The 25,000-nt window shown below is 46.9% G+C and overlaps 2 protein-coding genes across 2 annotated transcripts in view; both read left to right on the plus strand.

Moving 5' to 3' along the window:
* Positions 1-13,589, plus strand: part of LOC308096431 (uncharacterized protein) — a gene marked incomplete at both ends in the record, with an annotated part of 72,500 nt that extends 58,911 nt beyond the window's left edge. The window contains 2 exons of the mRNA XM_080443853.1: positions 12,239-13,377; positions 13,409-13,589. Of these exons, the coding sequence (XP_080299979.1) occupies positions 12,239-13,377; positions 13,409-13,589 (1,320 nt within the window). The remainder of the gene's footprint in view (positions 1-12,238; positions 13,378-13,408) is intronic.
* Positions 13,553-25,000, plus strand: part of LOC308097508 (protein bassoon-like) — a gene marked incomplete at its 3' end in the record, with an annotated part of 79,973 nt that continues 68,525 nt past the window's right edge. Inside the window, 1 exon segment of the mRNA XM_080445320.1 lies at positions 13,553-13,717. Within this exon segment, the coding sequence (XP_080301446.1) occupies positions 13,619-13,717 (99 nt within the window). The 5' untranslated portion in view covers positions 13,553-13,618.

Below are 25,000 nucleotides of genomic sequence, written 5' to 3' on the forward strand. Positions count from 1 at the left end.
AAGCTCAATCTCCAATCTTAGAGATTATTCAGTGGACTTTTTATGGAGTTGGTACAATGTATGTTCAGGAGGAAGACTACGCCTTCAAACAATGAGATTGTTACAGTACTAACCTTGCCCCTCACTCTACTCCCATGATCTATTTCCATTCCTAGCTCACTCTCTAGGTTACAAGCTTGATCGATCACCATGGTAACCGAGCCAACTCCTCCCTCGACTTATCTGCCACGGTAACTGATCATAGCTCCACCCCTGCCACTCACAGTGGCACCGATGCCATGGTAACTAATCGCTCTCCACCCTGAACTCCACCCCTTCTACCAATAAGTAAGGGTATTTAAACCTGCCAGGTCCGCCTGCCATTCGTGCATTGTTCTTCGCACGTAGAAGAACGACTCCCTCAAGCAATCTGCAACTTCAGTCGCACACAAGCCGCTTCCTAACGTGTTTCTCCGCCAAATCGCCGATCGATCATAAAGTAATTATTCATCACGTACCGTGGACCACATCAGCATTCTTCCTCCTTCGGTGCAACATCAGACAGACGCCACCTACGGCGTTCCCGTACTCCAGCGATGCAATCCCCACTATCACCCGTTTCCACGATTCGTCAGCGACCCGGTCCATGCCGTCTCGCGGGCCGCGAGTCACGGCACTTCCCGGTTGTACTTCACAACGCCACCCACCAACGTTGCGGGATACAGACACCACCGCGACCGGAGAATTCATTTTCTCTCCCTGCCGCTTCACCTCTTCAAAACCGGCACAATCCACAGGACCCTCGCTGCGCTTCGGCGACGTCACACTCAGGTCCAGAGCTGCCTTGCGCCGAGCCCGCGCCAAATGATTCTCCCGCTCCACCAACGCAACAACACACAAAAGTTAAGTCTACTCCAACATCCTGACAATACCAAACGTTTCCCCTCCTGCAGGCTTAGTAGCCTACCCATGCAATTCATATTTAACACTTCATACTGTCCTGCATGTTGCTTGTTTTCACTATGCTGTCTGATCATGCCTGATCACCCCTTCTAATCTATTCCATTGTTTCACCCCCCCCCCCCCACTTTATCCATCTACCCATTCATCTTCCATTCCTCCCCACCACACTTCCATCTACCCTTCCAGACCCTCTTTTTCCCATCACTTAAACATCCTTCTATTTAGCCTGACATCTCCTACTACTTGCAATAGATTTGCTATACGAAATACTTGCATCAAAAGTCAGTTTGATGTTACCATAACAGCATAACAGCAACAAGCATTGCTTCAATAATTTGTGCTAATCAAGTTCATACAAAGATAATCACGACATGTTACTATTAATCATAACAGTAAAACATGTTTACACTTATTCCACTACACTCGTAGTACCTCAGTAGGTCCACCCTCATTTAAGAACATATTCAGCTTGAATAAAGAATTTGTTTTCCATCGACAAACATTCATACACAACCATTTATTCGTACGATGTTGGAAGGATTGAATACAATAACAAGCTTGATTTATTGTGGCTATGATATGAAGCAATCTGCTATACATTCATTCATTCATTCATTCCTTCCACCAATCCTTCTAACTATCCTCCCATCATACATCCCTCTCCATCTTGTCTCCCCATCATTAACTCATCCTTTCACCCATCCTTCTATCCTCCATTCATTCAGCCCCTCATTCATCCCTACATTTAATCCTACTTTCCCCTAGGGCTGCACAATTAATCGAATTTGAATCGTAATCACGATTAACTTCCCACAATTAAATTAACATGATTATTGACATTTAAATGTATGACACACTGAGCTTAAAAATGTGTACATGAGCAGGAATGTACGAGGAATTTACGTGAAAGTTGTGTTATGTTTCGTGACAGACCAATACAACTATTGTCACTAAAATGAATGAATAATCATGATCTCAATATTGTCCTCGACAACTGTTGATCATCATGCTGGCTATAATCGTGCAGCCCGCTAGCATTTAATGCTATACTACTCTACCACTCGGCTTGTAGTCACAGCCACTATTGCTACTCACATTTAGCCATTGCTAATCCGCTATACCTATTAACCGCCGCGGTCCAGCAGACCAGGCCGTTTTTTCACTACTCCATGCATTCCCCTCACCCCTGTGCCTGCTCCCTCCCCCCTCCCTTCCCTCCTTTTATCCCCCTTTACCCCATCCCTCCCCCATCTTACCAAACCTCCTGGCAAAGGTTTTCATCCCCGTTGTCGCAGGCTTCACTGTCATCCCACCCCTTGCACAATCATCCAACCTCCCTCTAACCCTGTCTCTCCCCTGCTTCCGTCCCCGAGGCCGCTAGTCAGCCAGTGTTTTGCACCGGGCCGGCTAGCACCTTCACCCCCCACTCAGATGCCCCCCAACGGTCATGGGCATTCGGAGCAACCTCCTCTTTTCTTCCCTCCCACCCCACCCTTGTGTGTCACCCCCCCCCCTTTTCTCTCTGCAGCCGCTGTACAGATGCCACCGTACGCTCTTGGCCTCGAGCTCTAGCTGCCCTTCTACCCAGCACAGCAGCCACAGCAGTCATCATCCATGGCTTCCACCCCTACCCGGCAACGACGGGACCTTCCACAGCCCCGGGATCGTCACGCAGTAGCGACGTCCATCATGGCTGCCCCAAGAGCATCTGCGCCAATCCAGCACAACTCGGCACTGCCACAGCAGTAACACCACTACGGCTGCCAGAGACCGCCTGCACCAAATCCCCATCAGATGTCTGTCCCTGCAACCGCAGTTCAACTTCAGAGCACACGTTGGCCTACATCAAGTCAACATCCAGCTGGTCCCATGCAGCTTCATCCATCCATCCCTCCCCTCCATCCATCATTCACCCCTCCTCCCACCAATTCATCCCTCCCGCCCTCCCTCGGACCAGCGCCTCTTCCCTCGGATCGGCGCCATATGCCTCCTCCCTCGGATTGGCGTTGCGCGCCGCCTCCTCCCCCAGACCAGCTCAGCACGCCTCCTCCCGCCGCCCTGCGTCTCCCTCGGACTGGCAAAGCACGCCCTCCTCCTGACGCCATGCGTCTCCCTTCACCTCCTCCTCCCTCCACCGGCTCCTTGCGCCTCCTCCTCCTTCGGACCGGCGCCGTGCGCCTCCTCCTCCCTCGGATCGGCACAGCGTGCCTCCCTCCATCCCGCCCTTCCACCTCCCCTCCCTCCCTCGGATCGGCACAGCATGCCTCCCTCCCTTGGATCGGCATTGCGTGCCTCCCTCGGATCTGCACAGCGTGCCTCCCTCCCTTCCTCCGCTCGTTCCTCCCTCCATCCCTTCCTCCTCCCGTTCCTTCCTCCCCCGGATCGGCACTGCGTGCCTCCCTCCATTGAATCGGCATTGCGTGCATGCCTTCCCGCCCCTCGGCACTGCGTGCCTCCCTCCCTCGGATCTGCACAGCTTGTCTCCCTCCCTTCCTCCGCTCGTTCCTCCCTCGGCACTGTGTGACTCCCCTTCCCTCGGCACAGAGCGCCTCCCTCCATCCCTTCACCCTCTGTTCATTCATCCATCCACAGAGGAGTCAGCTGAAGAGGATGCAAAGATCATTGATTGCTAAAAAAAAAAAAAAAAGTAGCCGAAGATGCCATTCGATTACAAGAATCGACTACCCAGTTAAAGCCATTCGATTACACGTACCGTTCGAATCCACCAGACCATTGTCGCGGCTTCTTTTGGGCTCCTATATTGACCAGCCGCTCTGTTCTATACACTCAGACAGCCAACCTAATCTCCAACAAAGATCACCCTTCTCAGTCCTACCACAGTACCCAGCAGAAGGATTGCCCGGATCGTCAACAACAATTCCACCTTCAACCTACCGTTCTGTACCCATTCCTCATCACGCTCTTCCCCTACGTCACTTATCCCTGGTCAACGCCATGACCATAAAACACACCTACATATCAACCCCATAACAAACTCTCCATCGGTGCTCCTCACCCTACCATCCAGCAATACATTCCCGATATCCTCGCTGGTTGGATCAACATACTTCGCAAGTCTTCCAACCAAGCAACCAAGCAGCAACCTAACTTCTGACTGGAGCACCTCACCCCATGTCTAGTGCTAAAACGTAGCATACAACAAAACATCAAACGACTCCCATCTATCTGTTTAAACAACTCAGCCCTTACGAACCCTTGGTCCATCACTTCCATACCAGGCGCTCCTCCCACGCCCTTCCTACTGAACCGTTCAACACAGACCGTTCCATCGCTACCCGTTACCGGTTCCTCAACCTCATCAGGGCTTCGCCCTTCCTCCCTCCCCAGGGCTACGCCCTTCGTCCCTCTCACTCCTACTAAAGCCGGATACCCCGTAGGTACCTTCTCCGGGGAGAAGCATTGGACTTCGGGCATTGGACTTCTCAAGCATACACACGTATTTTAGAACCAATGTACAAGACCTTAGGAACGCCCACATATCCATGGTCCAGTAAATGTTCTAATTAATGACTAATTATGCTTTCTCTTTTGGGGTCTCGAGTGATGGTGCGTCCACAGATTACTGCCAAGACTGACGCCTATCTCCTCAGACCCTAAGCCAAATACTCAGGTCTCCACCCCCCCTGGAGCCACATGGTTATGCCTCCCCCCTCAGGGCTTCGCGCTCCCTTCCACCCCTCATCAGGGCTATGCCCTTCCTCCCCCACCAGGGCTATGCCCTTCCTCCCCCACCAGGGCTTCGCCCTTCCCTCCCCCAGGGCCGCGCCCCCACTGGGCCCCGTCCTTCATCCCTCCCCAGGGCTACGACGCCCTCCGTCCCACACTCCCATTTGCGCCCCTTATCCAGGCTTCACATGCCCCTTCATCCCCACCTCCCCTTCCTCTGTTCTCACTCCCTCCAGCTCACCTCACCCTAGCCATCCTCTCACCATCCTCACACCTTACATCCTTCACTTACCCTCCTCACTAGATAAATCGTACCCCTTGTCTTCACTCCCTCATCCTCACCCCCTTCCTCATCACCTCCCTGTCTACACATCATCTCCTCCTCCATCTCCACTCCTACATCCCCACCCCTAAAGCCTCCTTTCCTTCCCACCTTCCTTCCCTTCCTTCCCTCCATCGCCTAAGCCATGCATAACCAATTCCTTTCCTGACAGGTCCATCTCCTTCTTTTCTAAATAAAGAATGTTAAACAATGTTTGGTTTGAAGGCGTGGTCTGTACTCGTGAAATGGAGTTGGTACAATGTATGTTCAGGAGGAAGACTACGCCTTCAAACAATGAGATTGTTACAGTACTAACCTTGCCCCTCACTCTACTCCCATGATCTATTTCCATTCCTAGCTCACTCTCTAGGTTACAAGCTTGATCGATCACCATGGTAACCGAGCCAACTCCTCCCTCGACTTATCTGCCACGGTAACTGATCATAGCTCCACCCCTGCCACTCACAGTGGCACCGATGCCATGGTAACTAATCGCTCTCCACCCTGAACTCCACCCCTTCTACCAATAAGTAAGGGTATTTAAACCTGCCAGGTCCGCCTGCCATTCGTGCATTGTTCTTCGCACCCCTCCCTCCCTACCCTTTCTTCTGTACTCTCCGATCTGTCCTAGTCTTCAGGTTCCAGACGGGGTCTCGAGTGATGGTGCGTCCACAGATTACTGCCAAGACTGACGCCTATCTCCTCAGACCCTAAGCCAAATACTCAGGTCTCCACCCCCCCTGGAGCCACATGGTTATGCCTCCCCCCTCAGGGCTTCGCGCTCCCTTCCACCCCTCATCAGGGCTATGCCCTTCCTCCCCCACCAGGGCTATGCCCTTCCTCCCCCACCAGGGCTTCGCCCTTCCCTCCCCCAGGGCCGCGCCCCCACTGGGCCCCGTCCTTCATCCCTCCCCAGGGCTACGACGCCCTCCGTCCCACACTCCCATTTGCGCCCCTTATCCAGGCTTCACATGCCCCTTCATCCCCACCTCCCCTTCCTCTGTTCTCACTCCCTCCAGCTCACCTCACCCTAGCCATCCTCTCACCATCCTCACACCTTACATCCTTCACTTACCCTCCTCACTAGATAAATCGTACCCCTTGTCTTCACTCCCTCATCCTCACCCCCTTCCTCATCACCTCCCTGTCTACACATCATCTCCTCCTCCATCTCCACTCCTACATCCCCACCCCTAAAGCCTCCTTTCCTTCCCACCTTCCTTCCCTTCCTTCCCTCCATCGCCTAAGCCATGCATAACCAATTCCTTTCCTGACAGGTCCATCTCCTTCTTTTCTAAATAAAGAATGTTAAACAATGTTTGGTTTGAAGGCGTGGTCTGTACTCGTGAATAACTATTCAAGGTAAATTCCTTTTTGCAACTTGCCTCAAAACGAAGCAGAGAAACGTACCCACCCAGCTCAGTACATGCTGACCCATCTGGTTGGTGGAGGAGGAACACAGAAACATTTAGAGTCAGTTGAAATCCCGGTGGTTAAAGCTCCCCTCCAGACAAATTTACTTCCTGTTATTACACGGCTTGGTTGAATGCTTGATTCTGATTGGTCAATCACCAAATTCAGTGATGTGTTATTTCTGGATAATGACCGCTGAGCTCAATAACAGACCGCTGTCTAATCAAAGGCTCAGAGCACCTGCTGCGGTGCTTGATTTTGTGCCGTATCCAACATTTCAGCCATGTAAACAAACGCACAATGACATTGACAGCTAAACGTTGCTCTCAAGAATGTTTTTGAAAACATTGAAGCGAGAAATAGACAATGCAGTAACCGAAAATGTATTCTAATTGATCAACACTTCCTGTTGTTTTGCGAGGCGACCGTGTTGCACTGGACGGACGACCGCACCTGGCATACATTTATGGAATACTTTCATTAACCTTGCAATGAAATACTTGCAAGGTACCTTGTTGTTACTTTTGGGTCAATTTATTAATGTATTAAGTAGCCGTGTAATAAGCGGGATTCAGGGTGATTAAATCTCTACGCTCCGCGTCAGGATTTCATCACCCTGTCTGGGTTTATTTCTCAACAATAACCAGCTTGCCGTCAATTATCCCTTGCTTATTTCCCAGTCATAAAGTAAAAGTGAAAGCCATGTGCATAGCGACGACTTGCATTAGGGCTTAAGTGGTGAGAGTGTAATGACGGAGAGTGTAAAAATGGTACATTTTTATACTCAGAGATCACATATATTTTTAAGCTACGCGATTCAATGTTGAGTCAAAGTAAAGAAGCAAGAATAAATTCTCTTTTGGCTGGTGCAACGTGAAAAGCGTGATTCGCTTAACTTGAAAAACCTCACATTATTTTGCTGAAGCAAACAGAGTGACAGTCAGCTAGTGGGTGTGTGGGGGAAATATCACTTCAAGCTAAAATATCACGTCCTTTGTAGTCTCGCGTAGCCAAGACAACTATTCCACAATCTCTGAATGCTATATAGAGTCTGGAACTACACCTCCTGAAAGCAGAGAACGGAAGCTGCCATCTGTTCGTAATTATCGTTCACAAAAATATATTTTAGAATTTCCATTTCTGCTAAGCAGCGAGCTATATATGCTTCGACTCTTGATTTACTGTAGGACAAAGTTAAGTGACTGCAAAGACGAAATGAAAGTGGAGGGGATCATTTTCAACGATTCCGCTGCTGTATGACTGTATGACGGAAGCATTTGAAAATTCTGTGAGTCAACAGTCCGGCCTCGAGAGACTACCGGTGTGAATGCAACAGTGTAGGCCTGTCCCCGACTAAGGATTTGTTTAGTCGACTCTAATTGGCGACTAATTGCCAATAGTCGACTGACAGTCGACTAATAAAAAAAAAACAGTTTTTTTTTTTTTTTTTTGGCCAAAATACATTTTATTTCAAAGGGCCAAGTCTACACAGTTTGTTTTGTCTCCAGCAGAGTTTCTAGTGTCTCTATCTCTCTCTGGAAGAGGTTGCACATGAACTCTGCAGCCGTACTGAGGCGCTCCAACACAAACAATACCAATACAAAGACGAGGAATAAGAAGAATAAAGTGGAAGTTACGTGTGGTTGCAGGTGTAGACTTGGCCAAAAAACAATTTAAAACATTTTTGGCCCTTAAAAAAAAAAAAAAATTTTTTTTTTTTTTTTTTTTTTCCCGACTAGAGTCGACTAAGAGACACTTAGTCGACTCGGACCCCCCGCGACTAACCAGTCGACTAGTCGACTTAGTCGAGGTCAGGCCTACAACAGTGATGTGTTTCCTGCAATTTAATTGTGTCCAGTGTGAATGCAGTTTTAGAGCATAGTTTGCTCTCTTCCACCTTCACCTATAAAATAAATCAAATTCCCAAACACAGTACGAGCACCTACAGTACCAGCAGAAACGTAAATTGTCACCCCCGTGACATACACCCCTGCTGACTTCAGGGTCAAATGCCAGTAGATCCTTCGCTGCCATTTCCCTTAAACTATTTACGTATTACACTGTCTGACTCAGTAGAGAATACAATTCAAAAAGGGGTGTGTATTGGCCTCTTCGCCTCTTCTAAAACAGGACTATATGAAAAACTTTTGTTCTCCATATACAGCCCTGCTTCACTTCCATTTCTACAGCACACACATTCACAACACATCCACTGCAGGCTTCCTCTGTTGGCCACTGAGCAGGTATATGTTTAAGTGCCTGGCTCAAGGGCACTTTGACAGTAGTTGCTGAAGAAGAGCTGCATTTCTCATTTGCATTCCTGAACCAAGATTTTCCCTGGAGGGTGGGATTTGAACTGTCAACTCTCTGGTCGCAAGTTGCCATTTTGCCATATGCGTGTGCCGTGTGATGAGTTGCCAGCATATTAACGACAGCCCCTCCTTTTCAATCCATCCATCCCTCTGTCTCTCTGTCCATCCATCTTTCACTCCCTCTCTCCATCCATCTCTCCGTCTCTCTGTCTGTCTGTCCTTCCATCCATCCATCACTCACTCCAATCACTCCAATTCAATCTCTCCAACCACCTCTCACTCTCACTCTATCATCCCTCATTCACTCTCTCTGTATCCATCCCTCATTCACTCTCTCTGTATCCATCCCTCATTCACTCTCTCTCTGTCCATCACTGCCTGTCTCCCTCATTCACTGTCTCCATCCCTCATTCGTCTCCATCCGTCTCTCTCTCTCTCTCTATCCATCCCTCATTTACTGATCCCTCTCCCTGTTCAGTCCTTGTCCGTTTAATTAATAAACTATCCATCCATCCATCCTTCTCTTTCCCTCACACTCACTACCTCCCTCCCTCTTTCCCTTTCCTCAATTCCCTCCCTTCCCTCTCTCTCTCTCCCATACATCCTTCCTCACCATAGCTGAACCCTGCCCTCTTTTCCTCCCATCCCTCTTGTTATCTCTCTTTTGGTCTTTGTGTGGTCGAGAGAAAAGTGGGTCCCCCCCCCCCTCTCTGTGTGTCTCTCATCAGTGATCATGGCAGGACAGAGTATGGGCGGAGCCTGAACCGGGGATATTATACTTTCAAATCTCCCTCCTTTCTCGCCTGCTCAAGCAACCCACATATGGGAGAGGGGGATAGAGAAATGGAGAGCAGCAGATATAGTGAGGAGTGGGGAAGGCTACAAAGGAATGGAAGCAGGGAGGGAGGGACAAGGAGGAGAGCAGAGGAGATGTCAGGCTGTAAGCAGCAGCAGCAGCAGCAGCAGCAGGCGCTGACATAACAGAAAGCGGGGATCAGTAATTCTGTCAAGCTAGGGAACGTTAGGACAGCAAAGCATGATGGGACGGCGTCCGGGCAGAGGAGGAAATGCTTAGTTGGGGTACGTGACCGACACAGACATTGCTCCATATTCCTTCCCCCCCCGTTTCCCACATCATCCCGAAACGGTTTCCAAGGACCAGTGTGCGAGCACCTCGCGTGACACAGGCGATGGGTGAGCATACGTGTGTGGGTGTGGGTGTGTGTGTGTGTGTGTGTGTGTGTGTGTGCGTGTTATTTTGTCTCGCCACCTTGGTATGTGACAGGGAGGTTGTGAAGAAGTGTCTGCTGTCGGAGACAGAATGGCAGAATAGAATTGCACAGTTTATGCTAACAAGCTAGCTTGGTGGGTTATGTTTTGCTGCCATATGCACAGCAAAGAATCCTGTGTAGTATTAACCATACTAACCCTGGAATTTTGGGCAAATAGAAAACAAATCAACATTTTCAAGGATTTGTTTTCTTTTATTTATTGCGGAAATAGCAGATTTGCTATTTTCGCTATTCAGCGTATGATGAAGTACATACTGTTGTATAGGTTTTAAGTTGAGAGTGTAAAAATGTTATTTTACGGGGCCATCAGAGTTAACAATTTTTACATGTGGATCCCGCATGGATGCAGAGCTGTAGAGTGAATGTAGGACCAAAGTAGATCAAAGCACAGTTTGATACAGTTCTATATGGGGGGTCGGCTGTGTGTGTGTGTGTGTGTGTGTGTGTGTGTGTGTGTGTGTGTGTGTGTGTGTGTGTGTGTGTGTGTGTGTGTGTGTGTGTGTGTGTGTGTGTGTGTGTGTGTGTGTGTGTGTGTGTGTGTTCTATTAGTGGGAATATTAGGCAGAGATGCAAGGTCTGCTCATGAGGTACTATCATCACATCTCATCTGGAGGAGGGAGGGAGAGACAAGGAGAGGAAGAGGAGAGGAGGAAGGGTGATGTTTCTTATCGTTAGATAGCGTATTACTGAGCATGCGCTTTCACACGTGTGTGTGTGTGTGTGTGTGTGTGTGTGTGTGTGTGTGTGTGTGTGTGTGTGTGTGTGTGTGTGTGTGTGTGTGTGTGTGTGTGCGTGCGTGCGTGCGTGCGTGCGTGCGTGCGTGCGTGCGTGCGTGCGTGCGTGCGTGCGTGCGTGCGTGCGTGCGTGCGTGCGTGCGTCCTGCATGTGTGTGTTTATGGTTTCATCTCAGCAATCAGTTGGTCCACACTCCACAGGCTAATGTTGCTTTCTCTGTAACTGCTTGATTACAGCTCAGCTGTAAAACAAGCACATCATTTGTGATAAGCTGTAACCAGCTCTCGGTTTGCTCTTGAAAATTGTTGACTGACAGACACAGCTGATACCTATCCCAAATGACATCCCAAGTGTGTGTGTGTGTGTGTGTGTGTGTGTGTGTGTGTGTGTGTGTGTGTGTGTGTGTGTGTGTGTGTGTGTGTGTGTGTGTGTGTGTGTGTGTGTGTGTGTGTGTGTGTGTCTTTTCTCTCTCTTTATTTATTTATTTTTCTCTCTCTGAAATCTGATGCATGACTCTGACATTTGTGTTAGAGGATGAGATAGATAGATAGATAGATAGATAGATAGATAGATAGATAGATAGATAGATAGATAGATAGATAGATAGATAAAGTAATCCATGGAGTGATCGTGTCTGGAGTGGAGGATGACTGAATGACTGGGACATTTTAGATTAGTGTCGTTCCGTTTGTTGTTGCCCTTGTCTATTCTATTTGTCTTGTTTTCTGTCTCTCTCGTCCTTTGTCGTCTGTCTCTATCTCTTTTCCAACTATTCAATAAAATCTAACATCAGCAGCGATAATAACATGGCATATTAAAAAACATTACAGGGTGTAATGCTGAATCTTGGATGCAGTGGTGGACAAAGTACACTCAACCCCAGTACTTGAGTCAAAGTATACTGTAGATACTCCTGGTCAAATATTACTCAACTACAAGTGAAAGTTGCTCTGTCTAATTTGTACTTGAGTTAAAGTACTTGCCTAAGTATTCAAAAGCACATGCTTTTAAAAGTACTTAAGAATACAAAAGTACTTAATTATACAACGCTACTAAGTACATTTTCTTTTTAATATCAGTGCATTGCTCTATTGAAAATTTCCCCAAAGAGTCAAAGATTCTCTAGACATTTTCAACAACAAAAAAAGTAGTGAAAATATCTCACAAGCTCACAATGCATCACAATGCAATGTGGTGTGAGCTTGTAGATCTGCTATCATTCATAATGTAATTTTTTTTCAAGTTCTGAAAATCACAAGTTTGTAAAAAATATCCAGGTGTTTACTTGTTTTGACTGTTGGCAGTGTGCACAAGACATTTGGTGCTGATCAGTCAAGTGGTTTGTGATTTGAACCCCAGACACCCACAGAAAGACAGACAGACAGACAGACAGACAGACAGACAGACAGACAGACAGACAGACAGACAGACAGACAGACAGACCTTCTTCTAGACAACTCATCCGTCACCACCACCAATAAGTCTCTGTTTTGTCTGCAGTTTTTTAGTAATTGTGTGTTTCTGTGTCACTGCAGGTCCAGGAGTGGTTGTGCCTGAACTGTCAGATGCAGAGGGCTCTGGGTATTGACATGACCACACCTCGCTCCAAGAGCCAGCAGCAGATCCACTCTCCATCCCACCAAGCCAAGCCCATCGTCCAGCCTCAGCAGCCCACACCCCAGCCAGCTCAACCGGCACAGACCCAGCCCAAAGTCCAGCCACAATCCAAGGCAACCCAGCCACAACAGCAACAGCATAGTCAACCCTACGGCCAGGTCCAGCCCAAAGCCCAGCCACAACCCCAGCCAACACAGCCCCAACAGCCTCCTCATAGTCAGCCTTATAGCCAGGCACAACCCTACTCCCAATCCCAGCCATTTTCCCAAACTCATCCCCAGCAGTATCCCCAGTCCCAACCCCAGCAATTTCCACAGTCCCAACCCCAGCAATTTCCAAAGTCCCAGCCCCAGCAATTTCCACAGTCCCAGCCCCAGCAATTTCCACAGTCCCAGCCCCAGCAATTCCCACAGTCCCAGCCCCAGCAGTACCCTCCCTCCCAGACAGGGCCCAAAGTCCAGCCCCAGGCTCAACCTCAGGCCTCCCCGGGCCTGCAGAGACACCCAGGCCCCGGGGGGCCTCAATCCCAGACAGGGCCCTCCCAGCAGGGTATGAGGTCCGACCCATACTCCCAGAGAGGTCCTGGAGCTGCAGGTAATGCTATTGGGCCGAGGGTTGGCCCCAGCCAGCCCGGCGGACCCCGGATTCCTCATCCTGGCGCTGTGCCCCTCCCTGGGCTGGCCAAGGCTCCATCCCAGCCCGATTTGGGTCGAGGCTCCCCGATGCACCAGCCTGCCACCTCTCGGTTGCATGACCAGACACGGAGCGCCGGCTCATCTCCGGCTCATCGGCCCCAGAGTCAGGCCCCTCCCCCGGCTCAGGATGGCCTGACCAAACTGTTTGGCTTCGGGGCGTCGCTCCTCAAAGAGGCTAGCACCCTCATCAACGTAGAGCCTCTGACCACAGCCTCCACCCAGCCCAGCCCCGCCCGAGGGAAAGTCATATTCAGCAACGCAAGTCCAGAAAACAGACAGCAACAGGGCCCCCCTGGTGCCAAACCATTCGGGATGGGGGGTCCCCATGCCCCACCTCAAGCGGGCGGCTCTCACCTTCCAACGCAAAAACAACAACCGCACCAGCCCACGCAGCACAGTCAAGGGCCGACCCCGCAGCCGTCGCCTGCACATCATCAAAAAGGGCCGCAGCAACAACAAGGACAGCCGCCTCAACAGTCGACTGCGCATCATCAAAAGATGCCACAACCACAGCAGCAGGAGTCCAAGCCTACTGCCCAGGTCCCTGCCCCAGAGCCTGAGAAGCCCAAGGTGAACTGCCCTCTGTGTAAAACAGAGCTCAACATGGGCAGCTCTGACCCGCCCAACTACAATAGCTGTACGCAGTGTCACACCCAGGTGTGCAACCTGTGTGGCTTCAACCCCGCACCACACCGGGTGGAGGTAAGACACACACACATGCATCTAAGCACGCACGCTTGCGCACACACACACACACACACACACACACACACACACACACACACACACACACACACACACACACACACACACACACACACACACACACACACACACACACACACACACACACACACACACACTTGCGCACGAGTCATCTCCATCCAGACAATCAATAGTAACTCAAACAATGGTTTTCCACTGCCTCAGTCTGACCCCAGACCTTACATTTATCTTTCCACCCACCCACACGTTCTCTCTCTCTCTCTCTCTCTCTCTCTCTCTCTCTCTCTCTCTCTCTCGCTTGCTCTGCTTCCCACCTCTCTGACTGCCATCTCTTTACCATTCTGTCATTTGTTCTCTATCTCTTCTTCCATTAAGTGTATCTTCCCTCCCACACATTTTCTCTTGTTTACTCTCCCTCGCTTTCCCATCATTCTTTTGTACCGCCTCCCTTTCTTGTCATTCACCTCTACTACTATGTACTATCTTCCCTTCTCTCCCTATGGGCATACCTGTCCTTGGAAATCTCCCTATTCTACTCTCTCCCTCTCTCTGTCTCTCTATTTCTCACCTGTGCACACACACACACACACACACACACACACACACACACACACACACACACACACACACACACACACACATACACACACACACACACACACACACACACATACGCGCGCGCACAGTCTCCCATTCCTTGTTATTGTGTTTCAGTTGTGTTTCAGTTGGAACTGTCACTTAGTAACCTATTGACCTCAGTCAAATGAGTCAGATTAAGTCTCATCCTGTCATTTCACTCTCATTAACATGCTCCTAATTGAATTTACTCTCAGTTTAATTAAATGTATTCCGTGTAATCGATCCTAATCCTCGTTAAATAAATCAGATTACTCATAATTCTGATTGAATTTGTTAATAAGTTATGGATGCTGATTAAGCCAACTTATTCTCATGTTTCTGCTTTAAAATGTTCTGTTGTTAATTAGTTATCCCATATCACTCTTATCTGTAGTTACACTGATCTCACTCATTTAATTGGATACTTTAAAGAAGACTTGCAGCGTTCAACCAGGGTGTCTAAAGGACAGATGTTAAAACTTCCTTTTCAAGTTACAAAATATGGAAAATGTGGTGAGAGAAAGACAATGCTGTCGCTTTGCAGCGCATTGTGATCATTGAGTGCCATTGACGTGTTTCACGTGTTTTACCGCAATGGCGCAACGTGCCAATGACGTGTTTGACGGGTTTTTTGCTCACTTCTCACGCATTGAAGGAAGCATGAGCTCAGTTCGGGGCCCCAGGCTGGCAGAGGGAGAGTAGTGCCCAGGATTACAGCTTAGGCAATTGGCACTGGGTGGAAAAAATGGGTTTTGAAAAATACATTTTGAAAAAATACCAAAAGCTATGTCATTAGAGGCGTTTCGTCTCCCTCGGGGGGCTGGCCCCGGCCTCCCGCGCCAGGAAAACGGGCACGCCCCGTTCCGTTTTTCTCTCTTGTACTGTAACATAATATACAAGTACATACAGAGAGAGCTCTCTCACACACGCGTGCATGTGACAGAGTTGGTCAAATTTTACCGCATTAAAACTGTCACAAGGTCTGTGTGTGTGTGTGTGTGTGTGTGTGTGTGTGTGTGTGTGTGTGTGTGTGTGTGTGTGTGTGTGTGTGTGTGTGTGTGTGTGTGTGTGTGTGTGTGTGTGTGTGTGTGTGTGTGTGTGTGTGTGTGTGTGTGTGTGTGTGCGTGCGTGCGTGCCTGCATATGTTTGTGCACTGAACACTGAGGCCCCAGGCTGTGTAGAGTGAGGAAAACCAGGCAGATGGAGACCAGAGGGAGAGGGAAGATGAGAGAGTGATATTTGCTCACAGGGCTTATTATCTTCTTATCTCGTGTCATCTCAATTCATTGTATGTTATCTCATGTCATGTCATGTCATCTCAATTCATCACAGTTTTTTATATGATCATTTTACAATTTCATCTTAGGTCATCTAATTTCATCTTCATGACTACATGTCATGTCATGTCATGTCATGTCATGTCATGTCATGTCATGTCATGTCATGTCATGTCATGTCATGTCATGTCATGTCATGTCATGTCATGTCATGTCATGTCATGTCATGTCATGTCATGGAGCAATTGAGGAATGAATTGAGAAGTAGAAAGATGGTGAAGGACGGAGAGAGACTGTGAGGAGCTCTGACATGCAGAGCTGAAACACGTGTACAGTAGCCTCCAGCCTGCAGAGAGAGAGAGAGAGAGAGAGAGAGAGAGAGAGAGAGAGAGAGAGAGAGAGAGAGAGAGAGAGAGCTATATAAAGAGAGTACAGTTGGAGAAGGGCAGAGAGCGTGGAGCTTCATGAATGAATAATTCAGAGCATTGAGGTGTTTTTATATAAATAGAGAGAGAGACAGATTTAATATGTAATGTTAAGTAGGGATGACAGTTATCACCGCTCCATCTACCCCTTTCTATCTGTCATTCCTTAAAGCTACAATCCATACGTTTTATGTACCGCTCTTGCGAGAGGGAATCCCTGCTTGGCCATGGGACATATTGTGCTCATGAACTTCAGGAAGTAGAACTTGTCAACCAGCAGGTACCTGACACCAGGGTCTAAATGTATCAATGTTAGAGTAGGGAGACCACCTACCTCCAATCACTGCTGATGTGTAGATATACAGTATATAATCTTTATTTAACCAGTAAAAAATACATTGAGACTCTATATGCACTGGCCAAGAGGCAGGAGTTACACACATTCCATGCTTAACAATGATAAAGCCAGACAGAACAGACATACATAATGACTACCGGATACAAATTAAGTGAAGATACCTACAGTAATGCATTAAAATCTGAATAAAAACAATCCAATAAATACTATACAACCCTGCGAACGCAAATAGAACAATATAAATGTCGAGGCAGGTGCAGCAATTGGTAAACCTCTCCTTTACCATCCTTTTAAAACCTCTGAAAGAAACCAAAGAAGGCAGTCTGAGTCTGGATTGTAGGTCGTTCCAGGCCCACGGTCCAAAATTAAATAGTATTTTTTCGCCAGCCTCAGTGGGCAGAGTGGGCACAGAGTAGCACAGCCAGGCGTTGGATCTGAGGTTGAGTGAATTATTGATCAGGACAAACTTTGAACCAATATATAAGATATTTAAGTAAATAAAAGTATTTCCTTGCTTACGGTATGAAAGTATTCCATTAATTTATGCCAGGTGCGGTCGTCCGTCCAGCGCAACACGGTCGCCTCGCAAAACAACAGGTAGTGTTGATCAAATAGAATACATTTTTGGTTACTGCATTGTCTATTTCTCGCTTCAAATGTTTTCAAAAACATTCTTGAGATCAATGTTTAGCTGTAAATTACATTGTGCATTTGTTTACATGGCTGAAATGTTGGATACAGCACAAAATCAAGCAACGCAGCAGGTGCTCTGAGCCTTTGATTAGACACCGGTCTGTTATTGAGCTCATCGGTCATTATCCAGAACACACCGCTGAATTCAGTGATTGACCAATCAGAATCAAGCATTCAACCAAGCCGTGTTATACATTTTTATTAACATACTCTACCATACAGACTGGTTAAAATAACTTTTAATTCATTAAGATAAGTCCTGGATCCTTCATTCCTCACTCGCTGTATTCTGATATTCCTTCCCCTGTTTGTAAATTCCCTTCTTCCTCCTCTCCTCTCTGTAAATCTGTCCAGTGACATGATTCCCTGTGTGTGTGTGTGTGTGTGTGTGTGTGTGTGTGTGTGTGTGTGTGTGTGTGTGTGTGTGTGTGTGTGTGTGTGTGTGTGTGTGTGTGTGTGTGTGTGTGTGTGTGTGTGTGGGGGTGGATGGGTGGGCGGGCGGGGGTGGGTGTGTGGGGTGTGTGTGTGTGTTAGTTGAGTAGTTGAGTTACATGGCAGTTTCTTCTGTATATAACGGTCGGTCATGCACTTCATTTCAGTTGAACTGAGTCAGAGAGAAGCAGGTGCATGTTATCATGTGCACAGTTCAGTACGTGTGTCTGTGGATGAGTCATAGTGTGTCATCATGTGCTGCCTGTTTGCATCAGCAACCATTGAGCTATTCTCTCTTTTATGTTCTTTCTGATCGCACACACACACACACACACACACACACACACACACACCCACACCCACACCCACACACACACACACACACACACACACACACACACACACACACACACACACACATACATACACACACACACACACACACACACACACAGAAAGAGAGAGAGAGAGAGAGAGTGGCGCCATTTCGACTGAAGGCATCAAACATTAATGAGTGTTAATGTGTTTTCTTCTTTAGATTTCACAAGTGTGTGTGTGTGTGTGTGTGTGTGTGTGTGTGTGTGTGTGTGTGTGTGTGTGTGTGTGTGTGTGTGTGTGCGTGTCAGTGTTTGTGTGCATATGTCGATGAATGTATTCCGTGCGTGCGTGCGTGCGTGCGTGCGTGCGTGCGTGCGTGCGTGCGTGCGTGCGTGCGTGCGTGCGTGCGTGCGTGCGTGCGTGCGTGCGTGCGTGCGTGCGTGCGTGCGTGCGTGCGTCCAGGTGAATGAGTGAATGAGGCCATCCTCTGTCCTGTATGTCAGTCAGACTTTCACAGCTGTCAGCACCGATGTCACAACCATTATTAGGATTACTGCATCTGTGTGTGTGTGTGTGTGTGTGTGTGTGTGTGTGTGTGTGTGTGTGTGTGTGTGTGTGTGTGTGTGTGTGTGTGTGTGTGTGGGTGTTGGAGTGACTAACAGTATGTTCACGGAATAGGTTTATGTTCGGGAGTGTTTGGTTGTCGGTTGTACTCTTTCCCTGTGTTCTTGTAGCCCTCCCCCAGCCTGCCTTTCCTACACACCTGTCTTGTGTTTGCCGCGCCTTCTGTTCTACCTGTCACACCCCCTAGTCAACTTGTTGCCCAAACCTCATGTTTCCCAACTCAACTTGTAAATATATCATCGCTGCTGGGCAGAAAGCTCATATCTATATGTTTCAACTTTTTACGTTTTTTTTTTCTCCGTAAATCAATGAGCCTGTAGATCGACAATTTTCACTATTTTCAAATGTTTTTCAAATAATAATTAAAGAGGAACCATGTATAGAATTAGCCTGGTAAACACCCCCTCCCTCCGGAAATCTCATGCATTGCATTGCATTTGGTTTCAGGAAGGAGGGTCTGGGATTGCTCACAGAGTAAAGCTGCCCGAACCGCTGCGCATACGAACCAATCAGCGGCTGCTAGGGGCGGGATCATCCAATCACCTGCCTAGTAGCTTGAAAAAATGTAACTCCGTCTGTCATCGATTCTGCGCCCGAAGTCTCAGATGCAAGTACGCTGTGAAACAAAATGTGTGTCGCAAGCTTCTTCCATTTGACGGAGTGAGGTTAGTATAGAATAGGGTTAGGTTTAGTTTTTTTGTGTGCGTGTAATGGGGTGTGTGTGTGTGTGTGTGCATATGAAGCCTGAGTTATACCTAGTTGTCTTGCACACTGAAAATAGAGGATCTACAAGCTCACAATGTGACACTTTGCAACACATTGTGAGCTTTTAGATCCTGCTATTTTCGATGTTAGACAGCCGCATGCACCTAAGCATAAATCAGGGCATAACGGTACAGAAAATAAAAGCTTTTGCATAGCCTGTGTGTGTGTGTGTGTGTGTGTGTGTGTGTGTGTGTGTGTGTGTGTGTGTGTGTGTGTGTGTGTGTGTGTGTGTGTGTGTGTGTGTGTGTGTGTGTGGGTGTGTGTGTGTGTGTGTGTGTGTGTGTGTGGGTGTGTGTGTGTGTGTGTGCGTGCGTGTTCGTGTGCGTGTGTGTCTGTGTATGTGCAGTAGTAGTCTTTTTTCCATTGCATGTGTGATATATTGTGTGCAAGTGTGTACATCACTGCATTTGTGATTCTACACATGTGTCAGAGAGAGAGAGAGAGAGAGAGAGAGAGAGAGAGAGTGTGTGTGTGCGTGCATGTCTCTGTTTGTGTAATTATTACTATTAAGTAAGTCCGTAGGCTGACTAACACATGTCACATGCTAGTAATATGCGGTGTGAATGTAAAGGGTGTAATCTGTTTGGCAGGCGTACGCGCATGGTGTCTTTGTATGTTATCGTATGCGTGTGTGTGTGTGTGTGTGTGTGTGTGTGTGTGTGTGTGTGTGTGTGTGTGTGTGTGTGTGTGTGTGTGTGTTCAGGCGCACATTTTGTCATTATCTGGAAATAGTACAGGCAGCACTGAACAGATGTCTCACTTCTCATGTTAAGAATCACACACACACACACACACACACACACACACACACACACACACACACACACACACACACACACACACACACACACACACACACACACACAGTCAAATTCTAATGCCGTTAATAGGCGATTGTAGTCAGCACCATAGCAGTATGAACCTATCCACATGTGATGACTCATATTGTATTTGTTTTGATATGGATGGGTTTATGCAGTGAAATCCACACTAACGTAGTACAGTAGTAGACCCATGGGGGACTCCAGTCAGCAAAGTATACATACAGGGTTTAAGCATCCATTTTCTGAGACTTAAATTAACACTGAGGATTCTAATGCGTTTATAAGTTTCAGATTTTCCCATGCAGTCTGTCGAGGAATTCTGACTGGGAACTTGTAGTCACAAACATTATGCACAATGCTGGGCTTTATCTTTTTCTGTATGCAGTAATAATTACAGTCTACTTCATTTTATGTGTTCACTCCTCCTTGCCTTGACTTGGTGAGAGCATATGAAGCCTGAGTTACTGTATACCTAGTTGTCTTGCACACTGAAAATAGAGGATCTACAAGCTCACAATGTGACACGTTGCAACCTTCATTTTATACAGTCTATGGTTGCAACACATTGTGAGCTTTTAGATCCTGCTATTTTCGATGGTAGACAGCCGCATGCACCTAAGCATAAATCAGGCATAACGGTACAGAAAATAAAAGCTTTTGCATAGCCTATGTGTGCGTGTGTGTGTGTGTGTGTGTGGGTGTGTGTGTGTGTGTGTGTGTGTGTGTGTGTGTGTGTGTGTGTGTGTGTGTGTGTTTGTGTTTTGTTCACATGATGTAGTGAGTTACACCTGTAGTTCTATAATCGGGAGACAGAAATGTGTTGATTGATATCACAGACGTGTGAAAATCCAGACACATTATGGTTAGAGAATACCAGCTGTGATGGTAAAAACACAGGGACTCATGTGACACTGATTTTATATTTGAACAGACACTGGAATCCAGTTAAGATAGTTAAGCATTAAGATACTCAAAGACCCTCTTTGGGGTGTGTCAGGTTTAGGGATGGGTCGATAATCGTTGTTATCGTTTATCGTGATAAAAAAACGCTCACAATAATCGTATCGCAGAGATTTAAATTTATAGTGAAATTGTCCTCCGTCATACACTAGGATAAATGATCTTTTGTTGAGCTGCAAATTCAGTACCACTTAAACCCTCTGTAATTGATACAATGGACCTGTAAAGAGCGCATTTGGTACGCTCTTATTTCACACTACACAAATTGATTTGCCAAGCTCTACGAGGCTATTTTTGGCGTAGGTTCCTCCCTATAGGGATGGTAAACAAAAGTGCCATTTTAAGTTTTAAGCGTATTCTGATTATCGCGATAATATTGTTAATCACAATTATTTATTATTACACAATGTCATTTTCATATCGTCCCATCACTAGACAGGTTGCTGTTCTTGGAAAAGAATGGCAGATATACTATACACTGAGAGCAGTAGAAATTTTTATATGCGTTAAATTGACACACAGTATTTTACTGTGTACGGCTCAGGGTCATCAGCAGACAGGATTGTTCAAGAGATACAGTATGTGGAGAAGGGAACAAGGAGAGGACATGATATTAGGGGATGAGGGAAGGACATGAGGAGTGTGTGATTCACATTTCGGTATTTGGAGATTAAAGAAGAAGTATAGAGATGACAGGCAGCACACAGTAAAATCTGCAGTGTTAATTTAACTCAGAGAGTGTAACAATACAGGCTCTATAACTGTATGACACCAGTACTATGACGTCGATAATATTACGTCAGTAGTCTCCATTATTTACTTTTTTGTACCTTTATTACTCATGCAGGGTTAAATTCAGTTTTCAGCTTCACCCAGCTGATGATGGCTGCTTAGATGGCCATGATGAGTGGTCTGGGGTCTGAGGCAGCTGTTATGGGTTAAGTGTCTTGCTCAGGGACACTTCGACACGTAAACATGGGCGGACTGGGAGGCGAACCAGTGTCCTTCAGATTACAAGACAGCCTTGCTATCACTAAGCTGACTGATAGCAAGGCGATTTTGCCATCAAAAACATTCTTTGTTCAAAACAAGTTAAAACACCACAGATGCAGAGTCAGATGTGGCGCCAGAGCCCCGTGAGGCACGCCCGAGTGAGGCGCCAGCCAAGCGAGTGGCCGCACCAGGTGGCGCGAAGCCCATGTCTGCCAACTCAGTGCCATCCTGTTTGCATACTGATATGGTTTGGAATCAGTTATGATCTGTCTTTTGCATCATTCGGACACGAAAGGTACCCTGACCAAGCGTCAAAAAGACCAGTTGGGAGTGAGAAGGCACTGAAAGGAAAGGCGAGAGAGAAGAGGGATGACATGCAGTAAAGTGCCTTGTGTCGCATTTGAACCCGCAGGTCAGCTGCAAGACGCTCTATGGCCCTTTTTATGTGGTATGCCCTCTTACTCAGTGAGCCCCTAGGGCACACAGAGGGTGTAAAAATTGACCCAGATCACTCGCAGAATTAAATTAACAATGATTACCAGGAGTTTACTGTGCAGGAGCAAGTACAGTTGAGAGTATTCAGGGACCTTTAAAAGAAGCAGGAACACATGCTCTCTATTTAGGGATGGTTTTGAGGGAATGTGCCCGTATTAGCCAGCTGGCTAGTTAAAAAACAACATTAAAAACACAAGGAATTAACTTGGAAATAGAGGACTTAAAGTTTACACATCCAAACTTGGTCAGAAATATAAATGTTTGATCAATAATGATCAAAAAGTATTTTTATCACCCAAAAAACATCTATTAAGGAGTTTCATAGTACCTTGAACTTGGCTCTGTCTGTGCCCTCATTAACAATTCAGGTCACACATTAAACACATCTCGGTCACACATGTATCACTATGGAAAAGTGCAATATTAGGCTAATTATGCCTCAACATTTTGAATATACTTTTTAATGTCTGTTTATTATAATTAGAATCTCTAAGTTATAAATTAAATTGTTATGTAAATGCCATAATGTTACAATGTAGGCAGTGATAGAATAAAGGTTGTGTTCTGTGCAAACTTTAACAGAATAATAACATCGTCTGTGTGCGTCTGAAGACGCTACATGTCGCTACATTGGCCACTGACTGAGCCTAGATTCTCGTTTATCCACAGCCGATCGGCTGTATTTGCCTTGGGATTCCATCCTTCAAGGAAGCATAAATCTGGAAGGCAATAAAGCGATAAAACTGTCTTTTCCAGAGGGAAGCGAGTGTGCCGTGCTCGCGAGCGAACACACACATATGCATGCGCCCGCGAGAGCTGCTGACGCTTGTTCTTTCACTTACTCTAGTCCATTGGTTCTCAAAGTGGGGTCCAGGGATCCCCAGGGGTCCTTGGGGGGGTACCAGGGGGTCCCCAGCAAAATGAGTTAATACAGCGTCACAATATATCATTTTAACCACTTTAACCACGCATATTTTATACTTTGGCTATTAAAAAATAGCTTGTAGATCTGCTATTTTTGAAAAATCCCTGGCACAAAAAAAAATTGAGATGGGGGGTTCCGCAGCCAAATACATATCGTTTTGGGGGTCCTTGACCTGAATTTCATGTCACGTGTGGCACGTGACCTGCTTTCACAGAGACAAAAACATTATTAAAAATGCGTCTTTAAGGAGAGGAGGTGAGGGTAGTAGATCACGGTGGGTGGAGTGCGTCTTTAAGGAGAGGAGGTGAGGGGAGTAGATCACGGTGGGTGGAGTGCGTCTTTAAGGAGAGGAGGTGAGGGGAGTAGATCACGGTGGGTGGAGTGCGTGTTTAAGGAGAGGAGGTGAAGGGAGTAGATCACGGTGCACTGAGTTGTGTTTGTATATTTTGAGGGTAAGGGGAACAGAAATAGAGATAACAGTACGTTCTGTTTGAACTCCTAATGGACAAAATGTCTCTCCATACTCATGACTGTTATTAATAATACAAAACCTCCTCTCCTCTCCTCTTTTCTCTCCTTTGTCCTTTTTCTTCATCTCTTTATTTCACCCCTACTTCTCTAGCATGTTAAAATCCTGTCTCCCCTTCTCTCTCTCTCTCGTCCCACATCCACGCACGCATGCATGCCATACACACTATCTAACCCCACTATTCCAACTTGCTCTTTCTCCTCTCTCATGCACGTACACATTCATACTCTCGGTCACTCACACGCATGCACGCACGCACACACACACGCACATACACACACACACACACACACACACGCGCACACACGCCCACATGCACACACGCACAGTCGCACACACACGCACACGCACAGTCGCACACGCGCACACACACGCGCACACACACGCGCACATCTCTGATGCAGGCCTGTGCCACCCTGATCTCTTGACTTATTCAACACACCCAACTCCACTTCTCAGCCCTCCGTCCGCTCAAGTCTTTTTTAGAGGTCATGCAATATTCACAGAGTTGGAAAACTGCAAGAAGGCAAAGACTTAGTTCTTTCCTCCCCCATGCATGCGTGTTTGCTTTTTCTTCCTCTTTCGTCTTATTTCTCAAGTGACTCATCGTAATCATGATGCAGTGAAGGAAAACACGACCATCTGCAGCTCCTCGACGCTAGAAACCAATTTGTTCATTTAACTCTTGAGAGTGTACAAATGTAACCAAATGGACCCGTTATTTGTACCCTCTCAACATTATAAATGGCTTTACATTTTTACTGTTTATTATTGTGGGCGGTATCTATCATTATTATTAAATGGCTTGATTTCATATTTGATGGTATATAGCCTACTGCATAGCACATACAGTAGTTATTAATCTGCAGTAAATAGTATGGAATGTTTCTTGTTATTTTAACAGGCTTAAAACACATACTGTATTACACAGGAAAATAGTATAGTATTATAAATATTCAAACTGGTAAGGATAGCCTATGTTCAGGATAGAGCTACAATGTTGCACGTTTCTTTTAAAACAAG

This window comes from Gymnoscopelus braueri, assembly GCF_963280865.1.
Source record: "Gymnoscopelus braueri genome assembly, chromosome: 12".
Lineage (NCBI taxonomy): Eukaryota > Metazoa > Chordata > Actinopteri > Myctophiformes > Myctophidae > Gymnoscopelus > Gymnoscopelus braueri.